The 16,751-nt window shown below is 39.9% G+C and overlaps 1 protein-coding gene across 1 annotated transcript in view; it reads left to right on the top strand.

Annotated features, from left to right (window-relative positions):
• Positions 1-1,078: 1,078 nt before the first annotated feature.
• The window catches only part of SNX16 (sorting nexin 16), a 30,142-nt gene continuing 14,469 nt past the window's right edge, over positions 1,079-16,751 (top strand). Inside the window, exons 1-3 of the mRNA XM_081322479.1 lie at positions 1,079-1,303; positions 8,645-9,104; positions 14,984-15,070. Of these exons, the coding sequence (XP_081178605.1) occupies positions 8,733-9,104; positions 14,984-15,070 (459 nt within the window). The 5' untranslated portion in view covers positions 1,079-1,303; positions 8,645-8,732. The remainder of the gene's footprint in view (positions 1,304-8,644; positions 9,105-14,983; positions 15,071-16,751) is intronic.

Below are 16,751 nucleotides of genomic sequence, written 5' to 3'. Positions count from 1 at the left end.
TATCTAACACTGATGATGTTACCTAGTTGGGTAATGAAAAGTCTGCAACCAAACAACCAGGCTCAGAGAACACCCAGACCTCTCTTTCATTGTAAAATGCCTAATGCTAATCCAGAATTGAACAATAAATCAATAAGGCCCATTCTTCACAAGCAGATTAATATGCTTCCTCCTTTTTTTGAATCAGAAGCAAAGACTATTGCTATAAAAGACTATTGCTTACCAAGAATTCAAAGTCCTATGAAATGATTTCATCCAGGTAGTCCTCGACTTATGACCACAAGTGAGCTCAAAATTGCCATTGCTAAATAAGGCAGTTATTAAATGAGTTTTGCCCCATTTTATGACCTTTTGCCACAGTTATTAAGTGAATCTATGCAGTTGTTAAATTAGTAACATTGTTGTAAATTGAATCTGGCTTCCTCATTTTGATCACATGACTATGCAGATGCTGCAATATTCGTTAAGTATGGAAAATGGTCATAAGTCACTTTTTTCAGTGTCATCATAACTTTGAACAGTCACTAAACGAATGGTTGTAAAGTCTTGTACTGTTTAGATACAAGACTACTGCAGAATGGAATCAAAAGTTTACAAAAGATTGTATATTTTTGCCACACACACATATCCCAAAACCTGAGCGACTGGAAGAATTGATTTGAAATACAACTTTGAAAGCAAAATTGTATTTCAAATCAAAGACATCTCTATTCTACTGTGCATTAAGATCTTTATTCCTCCTGAATAAGGCAAAGACCCTCTTTTCTTTCCCATCCTAACTCTCCAGTCCACATTTTGTCTTCCTGTGTCGAAGTCTGTTTAATTTGCTTTTCCTAGCTGAAGATTTCCCAGCAGAGGACGGGAACCTGAGACGCAAGAATCGAGTTTAACCTGAACCCAGCCTTACCTTTCGCGCAAACTTGCTCCGCCCACAGAACTGAAAATCCCAGCAGCCGGTTCTACCCGAAGGAAAAGTAGGAGGAGAAAGAGGTGCGCCTTTAGCTGTCAGACTTTCTTTGACCGCGAGTCCTCTTGGGTTATGTAGTTCCAAAAAGCAGCGTCTCGGATGGAGCCGTGATGCATCTCGGGACATGTAGTCAAGACGGCCTGACAAACCAGTGGCGGCTCTGGTGCTCAGTGACTGCGCCGTGTCCAAGCAGCCTCCCGCCTCTCGCAACAGGTTTGCGCGGCCCCTTCCCGGTCGCCTCTTCGGGGTGGAGGCGAGCTGCTGCTGGACTTATCCGCGAAAGGCGAGACGTAGCAGGCAAGTGAGCCAAGCAAGCGCCCAGCTGCTGCCCGCAAGGTAAGGGTGAGCCAGCGTTCGGACGGAGAAGAGGACCTCGCACTGCGACGGGAGGGTGCGCGTGCCTTTCCCCACCAGGGATTGTGCGGGATTTTGCTCCGGCCCCTCGCAGTCGTTTGCTTTCGCTTACTGCTTGTTTTCCACGGACTTCGCGCTCCCCTCCCAGGAGCGAAACAATTGCTTAACTTACTCAAGTATGGAAAGATTGTCCGGGCACCTTAAGACTTAAGAGCTGTGCTGCGGCATAAACTTTCGTGGTTTAGACCGAGCATCATGTGATGCGCTAATCAAGGTTGGAAGAGGTCTTCAGGAAGCCTTGCCAAAGGAAGAGGTGAAAATCCAAAGTGAAATTCTGTTTCAAAATGTGTAGCTCTTTTCCGCCTCTTTATAAATTGAGTATATATTATATAAATATTCTTTATGTTTTTCCGAACTAAATATAAAATTGGATGTACGGTATCTGAGGAAATGGACATTACTGCAGGATAGTCGTACCTGTGCAACTAATTACTAGGTTTGCCACTCTAATGTCACCTGTGGTTCTTTCACTTTTCATGGCTTCCTTTCCCAGTTGTCCATAAATTGCATCTGTTGATGAAATTTGATCTCCCACAGTATTTTGGGACCTTCTTGTTCTGCCTGGATTTCTCTTAAAATATACATAGTCTTTTTTTTTAAGCTTTTGGGAAGTCTGAAATATATTATTGGTGAGATTGCTTGTCTTTACTTTCTTTTGAGATCTGACATTTTACTGGCTTTTTAGACTGTCCCATTTGAACTGATGGCTATTTAGTTTGAAGAAAGGAAGAACAAATAATCTTAAGATTTCTTTAAAAATCATGACATAACTTCTAAGCTTCTAGGTTTTGATTCTATTTATAAACAGTTATTTTGACAAATGTTTCGTGTGTCATATTTTCTCAATTTGCCATTTAGAATCTTTATTTCTAAGATTAATCCTTTAGACATTTGAATATGTAAGTACTCAAAATTATGAAGCAGCTTGCCTGATTCAGATACATTTATGAGAGTTTCCTAGCTCCATAGGTACATTTTATAGTTTCTTTTCTTATAGTCAGTACATAACTTTTTCTCATCTTTCTCTTACAGTTGATAATCTTTTAGTGTTAGATTGGTAAAGTTATGTTTCATCTTGTAAATTTGCTTTGAAACAAACATTTCACATGCATTTAACATGTATCCCACAAATTGGAATACTGTATTTGCCTTGATAGACAGAACACTAAACACAGGTACTGTACTTCTTTTCCTGTGGGTTATTATTTTGCCTTTTCTTTAACTTTAAGATGGCAGACACACAATAATTGTTCTAACATTTGTGTGTGTGTGTGTGTGTGTTTGTAGTTATAATGGTTCTTCTACCATTTATTGTCTTGAAACCACATTTCTAAATTAGATGTGATTATTGCTTCCATATTTGAAACAAATGGGTTTTTTTTCCTGGCTACTTTTTAAATTGGTGAGCTTTGTGTTATCTTGTCTTATAATTGCACTTTAGTTTATAGTCTAAACAACTTGTTATTAAGTATTCCAGTTTTCATTTGTTTTAATTCTTCAATTATGCTTTGATTCCTTTTCTCATTGAGGAGTTTCTCTTATCTTTATATAAAGATATGTTCAAGCTTGAGATTTGTTACTGCTGAACTTTTTCATGTTCTCTTATGATTCTTTTTTACCATTTCTATTTTCTTCTTTGAATACACTCAGATATAATTGGTAGCCTCATTGTCATTTAATTAAGGCCAAATCATAACATTATTACTGTGTACTTGTGGAAGAATAGATTTTGTTTGTTTGTTTCAAATCCATCAATCTGGTTAATGTTTCTCAAGCTTCGCCATTTGAAGATGCATGGACTTCAACTCCCAGAATTCCCAAGCGTGTTTCTGGGGATTCTGGGAATTGAAGTCCACACATCTTCAAGTTGCTAAGGTTGGAAAACACAGGATTAGAAACTCATAGGTGATTTGTGAAGTTCCTGCATTACTGCAATTGCTAACATAGTACCCTCAGAAAATACTGCTTTTGCAGCCACCAAGGCCTTTGTTCCACTTAGTTTTATTTTTTTTATTGCTGATTCTTTCAGTTAAAAAAGAAGAGACCAAAATAGACTTGCTGAGGATTAAAGTAGAATGTTTATTATATAAATGATTCTGGTCTTTCATGTGTAGTCTTCAAAAACTAAATAATGAGTGCATACACTCATTTATTTAGAAGACTGTCCACCTAATCAGAGAAAAAGACATGCAAGCTAGGGTGGTAGAGCACACTGTTAAGAAGCTGGATAGGGTGAAGAAAAATACACTCACAAGTTTGCTTTCTCATACCTGGTGTTTTGAAACAAGTCACATGCACAGTGCATCCTTCCATTGGCATTTTATTTCAGTGCCTAATGTCAGCCACGCAAGAGCCTCATGACAGGAGTGGCAAAGAAAACAAAATAGTAACTAAGTGGATAGATAAATTTATTAGATTCCAAATATGTCTACTAGTTCAAAAAGTTAGAAATTCACACTGTACTGATTCTAGCAGTTGTAAGCAAAATCCATTGCTTAGTTTTTCTAGGTCCAAGATTTTAAAATGTTTCTTAAACTTGCCAAGGTGAGATTTTTTTCTCCCTTTATTTCTTTTTATCTCCAACGGAATTTGAAGATAAAATGCTTTGATCACAGATTATATACATAGTTCTGCCATTGCTAAAGTTTCATTTATGACTTTCCTGTAGAAACTTCTGCTGCTTTTCTAGTAACCTCTAACCCTTGCAACCTACTTCATTCTTAAGAACCATTTCAAGGGCCTAGCCCTAGTACTTTGAAATCAATTCCACAAGACAGTTTGATTCTATAAGCCCAGTTACCTATTTATTATTACAACTGTCTTGCCTTCATTTTGTATAACTCAAGGAGGCATACATAATGTTCTTCCTTCCTGTTTTCTCCACAAAAACAACCCATGAAGTGCTTTGGGCTGAAAGTTATTAATGGTATATTGTTGGTATACAGGTAGTATCAGCTCTTGTACTTCTAGTGTAATGTTGGATAAGGTGATGAAATGTAGTAAAGAGGTGGATTTCAAGGAGCCAGGGGGTGCATTCCAGACGAGTAAAAGGCAACTCAGTTCAAATATTATGAGTGATAAAAAGAGGGTGAAAACATCCCCTCTCTAATAATTCTCAGAGTAGATACCAGATACTAAGTCTGGTAAGATTTTGCCTACAGGTATGAAACAATAAAGAACTTAGCTTGAATAAAACCAGGGCTTTTTTTCTCATAGAACGCTCAGAATGGAGTTCCGGCACCTTTTTTGGATGGAACATTGTAGGGTAGGCAAGGCGGGTTGTATGACATTTGTGAGTTCCGGCACCTTTTTCTTTTACAAAAAAAGCACTGAATAAAACTATCATGTGTCATTCTTGATTTTGGGCCAGACAGACACGACTGTATTTTTGCTCTTTTGTTGAACAAATTTTATGTGTGAAGTGGACCACAATTATTACTTTACTCAGTCATGGTTTTAAAAAGTCTACCTCAGCATATTTTGTTGGCATTGTCTTCTTGATTGCTACACTGGAATTTAGGGGGGGTTGGTAACATGACCAGCTCTGCATCCTCCAGTGTTCTTTGCTCAGCATTGGTCAAGTTCTGCAGCAAGGTGGCTCTTAGGAGTGATCTGTCTTAGAACCATGCCTGAACTCTATCAGCAACTCTGTCTGAAATATTCAATACGGTGCTGGAACAATCCGGCCTGGTCTGATGGGTTTGGGTTTTAATTATTGTTTTAATATAATTTATTTTTACATTTGGGCACTAGGGTTTAATTTGTTTTTAATTTTGTATTTTGGTTATTTTGGTATTTATGGCCCTGTTCACCGCCCTGAGTCCTTCGGGAGAAGGGCGGTATACAAATTAAATAAAATAAATAAATAAATAACAATGCAACTGTAAAGCTACTTAACAATTTAGTCCTCATTTTCTATGTTCCTGGTGAATATTTTGGAAAGCAGTATAGATAGTCCTTGATTTAAAACACATTTGGGACCAGAATTTCTGTTGCTAAGCAAGGCAGAACTTTGTTCAGTGATTTGCACCTGATTTTATGACTTTTTTGCCATGGTTATAAAGCAAATTATTGTAGTTGTTAAAGGAATCATGTGGTTATGAATCCACTTTTCCCTATTAGCTTTGTTCATCAGAAGCTAGCTGAAAAGATAACAAATGGTGATTACATGACCCCAAAACACTGTGACATCATAAATACATGCTGGTTGCCAAGCATCTGAATTTTGATCACATGACCAAGGGGATGCTGCAATGGACATAAGTATGAGGACCAATCATAAGTCAACTCTCTCAGTGCCATTTTAATTTCAAAAGGTTGCTGTGTACCTCTTTGTAGGTAGCAAAGAGAGCAATTTCTTTCTTAAACTGTAACTTTCCTGGATAGCCAAATGTTCTACTCTAAATCGGGAAGCTGTCAAAAAATTTATACTCTTATTGTTAGATATTTCCAAACACAGGCTGAGACCAGCACACAGTGCCACGTTCTAGTCTGCATTCCCAGAGTTCCACTTGGCTCTCTTGAAGGAGGCAGTCATATGATAGCAATTAAAATGGCAAAGTTAGCACAAATTATTTTTCACACAGTGAGTGAGGATACAGAAGCAAGAGGAAGAATAGAAGTTGAAAGAAAATGAGAAGGGAAAATTAATAGAGATCTGGGACAGTAAAAGAAACTGCAAGATCTGCATTACAGTATGAGAAAGGAGGTTGCAAAGAAGAGACTGGTTCAAACTAATGACGTTCAAATTAATTTTTTTAATGAAATTAATGGTTTTCTATCAGCAGTGCTTTTTTCCTAAAAAAAAAAAAAGGTGCCGGAACTCTAATCTTGTTAATCTTTTATTTATATAATTTTATATAATTATTTATTTATTAATTGGCTTATACTCTTTGGTTGCACTGTGCCCTGTTTGCAACTCCGCTACTTACTGAGAGAAAGTTGGTGAAATAGCTTCCCAGGGGCACAAAAGGAGGAAAGATTGCCGAGAAGTGCACTTACCTGTATACTGGCATTGTGAAGATTCTGGATTTCCCTCTCAGCCTTCCTATCCTAGGAAGAACCAGCAGAGATTGACCAAAAAGTTCATCTTGGGTCTGAATTCCCATGCAGTGAAAAGGAGAGGGCTTGCAACTTCTGGTTGTAGTTATCCATGTTTCTGCACACTGAGATAATCAGCCACTTGTACAAATACAGAGCCTATCATGCTTATGGATTACTGATTCACATTTCCCATGGATTGTCTTCTGTCCATGGGAGGGAAGCTTAGTAGATTCTAAATTTCATAATTTTAGTTATTCCTTTGGCAGGGTATATATGAGAACAAGTTGCAAAGATCTTTAAAATCATGTTTCTCACACATTTATATTTTTGAATCATAAATATTAAATCTTTGTTCTTTTCAACGATCCATACTAATGTTTTAGAAATATAATTTCCAGTTTTAGCTACAGTAAGCAAGGAAATTACACTAAAGCTAAATTTAACATTACTTGTTAAAGATATTTACTATATTTCAGAACTAGTATTCTTTCAGTCACAATCTTATTCCTATTCAATTTAGCTGAATTTAAAATGCGATGTAAAATCATAAGCACATAAAAAGAAAACAGAAGAAACAGCTGCAAATTAAATCAACACTTCTATGCTTAGCAACATTTCCATTTAATCAAAGTCCTTGCTCTTTCCAAATCTATTTCAGGGTTTACTTTCTATATACAAAATATGGGAAATGAGTTTCTGGGCTAGTTCAAATTTTTTATACATTCCAAAAATTATGTCATGAGTGATATATTTGTAGGTATATAATTGACAGTACAATTGGCAGTGCAGACATGCCAAATGCTTCTAAAGTGAGAACCAAAATACATATATACAAAAAATTTTCTCCCCTAAATTTTGAGGTAATATATCTGTTACATATAAATATAAAAGCATGGTAGGCTCTGTATTTGTACAAGTGGCCGACATCATAATGATGTCACCCCGAGAGGGTGCCGAGGCCACGCTCTGACAGCGCAGCGGTTTGACATTGCTGTGGGCTGGATGCTAATGTCGAAATTGACATTTAGCCATGCAAGGTTAGGGATTCCTCTTTTGTTCCCCAGCACTCGGGAATCAGCAGTCATGTTTCTACAAAGGTGAGGGAACAGAACACAGTGGAAGTGTGTATCGTGTTGAGGGCCAGGCGCTCCAGGGTGACCACGTAGATGCATAGGATGAGGCGGCAGCAGAGGCACAGGTCCAGCACCGGGGAGGCCACCAGCCTGGCTGACACAGGTGAGCACAAGGAAGGAGTCCACATGGACTCCGCAGAACCCACCTCCCACTCCTTGTCTTCACTTACCTACTTGAGATGGTGTAGTTGGGCATCAGGGAGGGGTGCAAAGTTCCTGCCAACTCTCTTTGCTGTAGGCAACTTTCCTGTGCAAAGTTTGCTGGCCTGGTCTTTTGGCGCGCTCAGCAGCATTTCCAATAGGGAAATAGTAGCACAACTTGTGCAAAAGCTTTGTGTGTGTGTGTGTGTGTGTGTGTGTGTGTGTGTGTGTGTGTGCAAAAAAAAGTGCTGGAACGCCGTTCTGAGCGTTCTATGAGAAAAAAAGCCCTGTCTATTAGTATATTGTATATAATTTGATGATGCTGACATTGAGCATATATGTTTCTAGGATGACAATCATGATGGAGAATCTGAGTGCTGAAGTGTTTGTTTCTTTTTAATTATTGCTATAAGCTTAACCTAAATATAATATATTACTACAACAATCATAAAGACATAGATAATATTAAATTGTACTGTACTGATATTTTCAAAACTCAAAACTTTCTTTTGTACTGGATAGAATAATAGTTCTTACAGTGAAATGTGTTTAAGGAAATGGCATTCCATTTCAGATAGTTAACTTTTTTAAAATGGTAAAATTCTGTACTTGTCAGCTGATTGAAATAACTCTTCTGTTGTTACTTTTTAATATGGTATTGGAATATATTAGGAAAGATACAGATATTACATTTTAATATCCCTGTCTGCTTCTCTTTATATTAGTAAACTTTGGTTTGAGGTTCCTAGTTTTGATACTTAACTATTAAAATACTTAATGATATTTATTAATCTTAAATTATACTCTGGATTTGTAGAATCATTATTTAATTGTATATTTTTATATGTAAGGTTCCATACTTCTTTGTCATTTAAGTTGCAATTTTGCTTGAAGGGATATTATTTTGGAAAATTGAAATATTTTTCAACTTTATTTATTCTTCCAGGTACTTGTGAAAAAAACCACACATGAGAGAATCACTTACGTTCAACAATTAGGACATATATAAACTTTCTTAAACTTTCTAATGAAGGATGACTACTCCATATGTTCCTGTTCCAATTCCTATAGGAAATTCTACTAGTTTTACGATAAATAGAAACCAAAGAAGATCATCTCTTGGAAGTATTTCAGCATGTTCAGATTCTCCAAAGGGACAGTTAAAAGAATCGGCTAAAAGTAACTTTAAAAAAATGAGTGTTCCCGATGAGATTGGTACTACTTCATGTCCTTGCAATAGTCCACTTGTAAGGACTAAAATGCTAGGTATAAATACCTCTATGGAATATTATATTCAACCATTGGAAACAACTGAGCAAAACACCAACTTGGAGAACTGGGAAGATCGACCCGCTACTCCTACAATACTTGGTTATGAAGTAATGGAAGAGAGAGCAAAATTCACTGTAAGTTGTAATATTTTTCTTCTGAAAAATGTATTGCACTATTTCATTTAATCACTGACATTTTCCAAATATGAATATAGCTTCCCAGCTGTATGGGACAGCAGTTCTTGTTTTCTAATGATTTTTAAATTGCTTGCATTTGCTTGCATTTAAACTGCAGCATTTGTAGACCATTTATTGGTTTCAGCATAATTCTTAAATATCTTATGTAATGTAGTGTGGTCTGGACCGTGAGGGAACAGCTGACAACGGAGACTCAGTAACTCAGCTTTATTTCAGTTCCGAACAAGACAAACCCAGAGCCCTTTTAGAGCCCCTTAAATACTCTAGCCGGTGCGCTCTTGACCAATCCCCGCATTGGAATATCCCGCCGAATGCTGGTCAGCCAATCCGAGCGCATGCCGGCGCCACCTGCTGTTGCCAGTGGCCGAGCTGTCAAATTACCTCAACTATGTACACAACACCCCTTCCCCCAAAATAAGAACAATAAACACATAATAACCTGACACTGCCGAAGTGTGTGACTTCTTGATCGCCTTCCACCCCTTGACCTCACGACCTTACATAGTCTTCCAGATATGCCGGTGCTTTGTGAGTCCTGCAAGAACGCCTTATAGGCTGCTCATACCTGGCAGGCGTCAGGCCTGATCTATGCCCCAACTGTCCTCGTAAGCTAGGTTAAAAGGTTGTCCACCCTGGCCCAGTGTCTCTGGGACTGGTTCCGTGTCCGTAATGGCCTCTTGCCTCTTCTGCCTACTTGCCAAAGTTTGAGAAGCAGGAAGATAAACATCAGGGGCTCTTAGTGGTGTTGGAGTGACCGGAGGCAATGGTGGTGATTGGAGGGCTGGGGCTTGCTCACATTGCACATCGATGTGCCTTCTTACCTGGCAGCCCCCTTCCCTCTCTATAATGTATGATAATGGTCCAGTTTTATCTACCACCACCCCTTGAGCCCACATGTCCCCAGAGCCATAGTTCCTGGCCCACACTAGTTTGCCAATGTCAAACTCCCTGGCAGGGGTGGGCTGCTCTGCCTCAGCAGCCATTCTATCAGGGTGCAGTCTGTCCAACTTGATAATGAGACGCCGGCCCCAACGTAGCTCAGCAGGGCTCTTGCCAGTGGCTGTGCATGGTGTGGAGTGTTGTGCTAGCAAGAATTGAGCCAATCTTTGGTACCATTCTTTCTGCAAGGCCATTGGTCGACGGGTGGAAGGGGCGGACGTGACGTGCCTAATCAAGTTGGCCCTGTTGAAAGCCTGGAAATCAGCAGATTTGAATTATGGGCCATTGTCAGAGACTAACACATCCGGCAGACCATGCATAGCAAAGAGCCCCCTTAGCACCTGTACAGTTTTGGCTGTGGTCATGCTCTTAACTGGAACCACCTCCAACCATTTCGAATACTGTCCACTACCACTAGGAATAGCTGACCTTAGAAAGGCCCCGCATAATCTATGTGGACCCTAGACCATGGAGTGTGTGTTGACTCCCATTTATGCACAGGAGCATGTGGTTGTTCTGGCTGGGATCTCTGACACTGGTAGCAACCCGCTATTTGTTCCTCTATTGCTTTGTCCAGGCCTGGCCACCACAAATAACTTCGTACCAATGCCTTCATCCTCACGACGCCAGGGTGCCCTTCGTGTAGTGCTTCCAGGACTCTGTTCCTTAGTTTGTCAGAGATCAAGACCCTGCTTCCCCATAACAGGCATCCTTCATGGGAAGACAGTTCGTGCCTTCTCGTGAAGTACGCCTGGAACTCAGATCCCGGGCTCTTCTCCTGCCACCCAGATGCTACCCAAGCTAACACCCTGCTTAGGACTTTATCTGCTGCTGTACTGACAGCAATGACTTTAGCTTGGAGATGGCATTCAGGGAGTTCCTGGATGGCTAAGATATGACCTGCCGGTGCCGGGTCTGGCTCACCTACTGCTAGAGGCAATCTGCTTAACCCATCTGCATGGCACATTTCCTTCCCTGGTTTGTATACCAATCTATATGTATAGGCAGAGAGAAACATGGACCATCTTAAAATCCTGGGAGACAGAATTTGTGGTGTTGCTTTGTCTGTTGTAAATAATCCTAACAAGGGCTTGTGATCAGTAAAGATGGTGAACTCTCTACCATATAGGTAATCATGGAATTTCTTTACACCTGCAACTAGGGCCAAGGCCTCTTTATCAATCTGGGCGTAATTCCTTTCAGCTTTTGAGAGTGTCCTGGAATAGAAAGCAATTGGCTTTTGTTCTCCATTTTCCTTTAAATGACTTAGTACTGCGCCCACACCATAAGGAGAGGCATCGCATGCTAAACAGATGGGCTTCTTTTCAATGAAATGAGTTACTGCTGAATTGCTGGACAGCAATTGCTTAAGGCTCTTAAAACTTTTGTCATGTATAGTGGACCACTTCCAAGGGGTTTTCTTGTCCAGTAACCTATGTAATGGCTCTGCAATAGTTGCCTTGTGGGGCAAAAATGAATGATAAAAGTTAAGCAGCCCTAGAAAAGCCTGTAGTTCTGCCTTGTTTTTAGGAGTAGGAGCCATCTTAATTGCTCTTACCTTGGAGTCGGTGGGGTGGATGCCCTGTGCATCTACCCTGAATCCTAGGAACTCCGTGGAAGCCACTCCAATATTGCATTTTTCCTTCTTAAGTTTGAGGCCAGCAGCATAGAATCTACTTAATACAGCCTGCAGCCTATCTGCTAAAACTTCCTCCCCAGCAATTAAAACGTCATCAAAATACGGACACACTCCAGGAATACCCTTCAGTGTCCTTTCCATTACCTTTTGGAATATCCCAGGAGTTACGGAGATGCCAAACTGTAAGCGGTTCACTCTGAAGGCTCCTCTGTGTGTCACTGTAGTTTGAATGTCAGCTATTTCGCGGGCAACTGGAATTTGCTGGTACACCTGCGCCAAGTCGAGCTTTGCAAAGATGTCACCTGACTGTATTGCCGAGAGGACGTGTTTCACCGATGGGACCGGGTAAGCATGCGGATTTAAGGCCCAGTTTACCGTGGCCTTGTAATCTGTGCATATTCTTATTTCCCCATTTGGTTTAATAGGGTGACAATGGGGGTTTCCCAGTCTCCCCCCTCCACGGGCTCCAAGATTTCCTGTTTCACTAGCTTTTCTAGTTTGCTCTCAATTTTGTGTTTGAGAGCGAACGGAACCCTCCTAGCCTTGATTCTTACCGGCAGGACATCGGGTCTTAATTTTAACTTAATGGGGCCCCCCGTGTATTTTCCCAGTTTGCCATCGAACACGTCTGCAAATTTTTTGCAGACAGATTCGAGGCTTCCGGACTGGATGGTATTAACTCCCCCAAGCCAAATGCCCAGGGCATCGAACCAGTCCAGCCCCACCAAATTAGTCCTCTTGCCCTCTGTTACTAATACATCTAAGTGACCCAGGAACCCCTTATAGCCTAGTAATAATGTGGCCTGTCCCTTCATTTTAATTGGGGTGTGTTGGAAATCTGCTAATTTAATTTGGGTTGGTTCCAAGGGAATCCGCCGCCTGCTTTGGCCACAAATGAATAAATATGTCTCATAAGATATTATTGAGACAGATGAACCCGAATCCACTTCCATTTTGCAAGGAATTCCTTGCAAACGGATCTCAATTTTGATTTTTGGCTTAAGCAGCTGGTGGATTGTTGACTGGCACACCACTTCCATACTTTCTACAATTGTTTGTGACAGGGTCCCAGGGGGCTCAGTGCCGGGGAATGGCGGGTTATCTGTACCTGCTGGCGATGAGTCAAGTTCGTTCAGGTTGTCGCGGTTGCAGCAGACGGCTCATATGTGCCCAGTTTTACTGCAAAACTGGCACTTCGTGCTGCGGAACCGGCAGGACGCCCTTGGATGACTGCCATCGCAGCTGGCACATCTTAGGTCATTGTCACTGGAACTGTAGCTCGGGTATCTTGAGTTTTTGTTGGCTGTCCCCGGTTTCTTTTGGTTCACACCGTTGTCACGTCAGACTTTGAATTTCTCAAGCCTTTGTAGTATGGCATCGATTTCTACCTTAGTTTCGGGTTCTTAGCCTCCACCGTCCACAACGCTCTCCTGGTGGACAAATCCACTGGAGTTGTTGCCAGGTCAGAGTGTATTCTTTTGGTTGATTGCCTCCTGGGTCATTGTTTCATCAATGACTTCTGACAGGTTCAGAGTTGGCTTAGAGATTATCTTTTGCTGAAGCCGCTCATCACTCAATCCAAAGACGATTCGATCTCGAATCCGGTCTTCTAGATCGGGAAATCTACACATGCGAGCGGCTTGCCGTACCGCCCCAACGAAGTCAGTCGATGATTCGCCGGGGAACTGGTTCTGCTGGATGAACTGCAGCCACCAGAAAAGTTCAGACCTCTTCGGCATGAAATGTTGGCTCAGTTTGTCGGCGAGGTCGGCGTATGATAAGGTTGTGACAGGATCTGGGTTACACAATCCGATGGCTATATCGTAAACGGCCGGACTGTTGAGGCAAAGCAAAGCCGCCACCTTCATGCGGTCTTCTGTTATTCGGTTTACCAGGAGGTAGCCTTCGATCTGACCTAAATGCGACTCCCAGTGATCAGGGTAGCGGATATCGAACTCGCAGATGTGTCATGCTGTCCCGGTCCTGGATACTGCTTCAGCGGGAAGGAATTTTTTCCTGGAAGAGTTTTCTCTTTCCATCTTTCCAGTGACTCAGCTAGTGCTTCAGCTCAGCATGAAGCAGTATCTATCCCACCTTCGTCGCCACTGTAATGTAGTGTGGTCTGGACCATGAGGGAACAGCTGACAACGGAGACTCAGTAACTCAGCTTTATTTCAGTTCCGAGCAAGACAAACCTGGAGCCCTTTTAGAGCCCCTTAAATACTCTAGCCGGTGCGCTCTTGACCAATCCCCACGTTGGAATATCCCGCCGAATGCTGCTCAGCTAATCCGAGCGCATGCCAGTGCCACCTGCTGTTGCCGGTGGCCGAGCTGTGAAATTACCTCAACTATGTACACAACATCTTACTTAGGTTTGTATATTTGGTATATTTTAATTCTGTTCAGTTTTACATACATAATTTTCAAGATAATTTGCAATCTTATTTCCCTTGGAATCAGCCTCACTGAATGCATTTTTGAATAGGCAGAACTTTTTTTTGTTGCCATCTTTATTCGCAAATATAATCAATAAAAGCTACATTTTGAAAAAAAATCTAATGTATGTTGATGGAATAGCACTCCAATCTTGCCTCATTCAACACAAGAATATCTTTTAGAATTCAGGAATGGATAAGGTGTAAAAACATAACTTGAGTAATAATTAAGAAGTTATCTAGCAGATCCTAGCAACACTTTTAAAAAATGGAAGAATATAAGAATTTGTTAGTTTACTTATTAGATAATTATCAACTAATTTCCTATACAATTTGAGTAATCATACATGAGTGCTATATTTTTTTACTTATGTTGCAAAGATTCATTGGAAATTATTTTCATTCATTGTGCAAATAAATAATCCCAACCATATACCCCAGGAAATAAAGGCTACCGTTAGAAATCCTTCAGATTAAATATACTGTAGTTTAAATAAATTGTACCTGTATATAATTTGCAGCAATCTTATATGTTTATGAAATCATTTTTTAAAAGTACTGGCTGAAACCATTAATTAGTTCATCTTGGCTAGTAGAAACCACGTCTATCCTGAACTTGTATGAAAAAGTTCTTTTTTAGAGTTCTGTAAACTTTGCCACATCTGTTAATGGTTGTTTGGTTCCGTAAACAAAGAATGGTTATGTGAACTATTCAATAATTACAGTGAAATATGAGAAGCCTGCTACACATGCTGTTTCCTGAAGCTATTTTAATAAGGTTTTGTCTTGTTTGTTTTCAACAGGTTTACAAAATACTTGTGAAGAAAAACCCAGAAGAAAACTGGGTAGTTTTCAGAAGGTATACAGACTTCTCCAGGCTCAATGACAAGGTATATGCATTTAAACTGGACAATCAGTAATTAATATTACAAATTTATTCCTGTGTTTCATAAATTACTTTGAAAAGTTAAAAATAAAAATGAACACATATGAAAATCAACATAAAATATTGCATGAAAGTATGTCTAATATTTGCCATAATGACAATATATAATTGATTGTATTGCTTATTTGTAAAGATATATTCTATATAATGTGGTTGGATGAAAGACAAGAACGTATGAGTCAACACTGTAGGCACTTTCAGCTTTTGTACCTAACTGTAAGCTGTTGTTCAAAATTAAAGCAAAAATTCACAGTATCTGTTTAAAAATATAGCATTTTGCAGTTACAGTTTTTCTAGAGATAGCTATGTAGTATGCCCAGTGCTCTTTTCAAATGTTTCCAGTTATAGAAAAATGCTAATGGTACTGCATAAAATACAAATAACATTTTTTTGTAATTAGCAACAATGCTTGTATTTTGATTGCTGAATAATCTCGTGTTTAGGTTATGTATAAGTAATGCAAACTCCCAAGCACATTGCACTGATACTGAATGTATTTGTGGAAATGAGCTCTCTCAGTTCTATGTAATGAGTTAAATGAAATTGAAGTTTGCAGCCTTCAAGGAGAATAAATGTGGATAGGAGTCCTAAATAATTTGCCTGACATGTTTACTGTTGAACTGAATTTCTATTTCAACAGTTCACATACAATTATGAAAGGATGTGAAAGAAAGTGACTGATTTATAATAGTTTCTATATTTTTTAATAGGCATATCACAGGTAGGCTGCAAATATGTGGAAACTGCTACTATAGATGGTAAAAAGAAAGTTTTTGCAGCGTAGATATGGTAATTTTAATTTTAAATAACTAAAGATAGGTAGCTTCCTTCAATATATATACAGTATTCATAAGATGATCACTGAGTATAATAAAGTAGAATATAAAAAGTTGTATAATTTGGAGAGTGCCACTTTGGGAAATGTTGCTAATGTAATGTTAATGTTGCTAAAGTACAGTACTGTAATGTTAATACAAATCTGAAATGCAAAGTGCTTTTTAGCTATCATTGCTAAACTGCTATAACTCTTCTTGTGGGGGGCATGTGCATGCATGTATGAAGGTTCTTCAGTCTTCTTTTCTGATGACTGACTGGATAAAAAACTTCCTGCAGTTTTTTTGGCAAGATCTTTGAAAATGGCTTGTCATCCTTCTTTTTCTAGTACTGAGACAGTGACTAGCCCACTAGCCAGTGACTAGCTGGCTTCATGCCTAAAACTCCCAGTTTTTACCCTGGTGTCTTACTTAAAGGTAAAGGTAAAGGTTCCCCTGCACATGCATGCTAGTCGTTTCCAACTCTAGCGGCTGGTGCTCATCTCCGTTTCAAAGCCGAAGAGCCAGCGCTTGTCCGAGGACGTCTCCGTGGTCATGTGGCTGGCATGACTAGATGCCAAAGGCGCACGGAACGCTGTTACCTTCCCACCGTAGTGGTCCCTATTTTTCTACTTGCATTTTTACGTGCTTTCGAACTGCTAGGTTGGCAGAAGCTGGGACGAGTTAACAGGCACTCACTCTGTTACGCGGCACTCTGGATTTGACCCACCAGACTGCCAACCATCTGATCGACAAGCTTAGCACCCTAACCCACTGAGCCACCACGTCCCTTTTAGGTGTCTTACTTACATA

Source organism: Vipera berus (genome assembly GCF_964194415.1).
Source record: "Vipera berus genome assembly, chromosome: 3".
Lineage (NCBI taxonomy): Eukaryota > Metazoa > Chordata > Lepidosauria > Squamata > Viperidae > Vipera > Vipera berus.
This window is presented reverse-complemented; position numbering and strand designations above follow the sequence as displayed.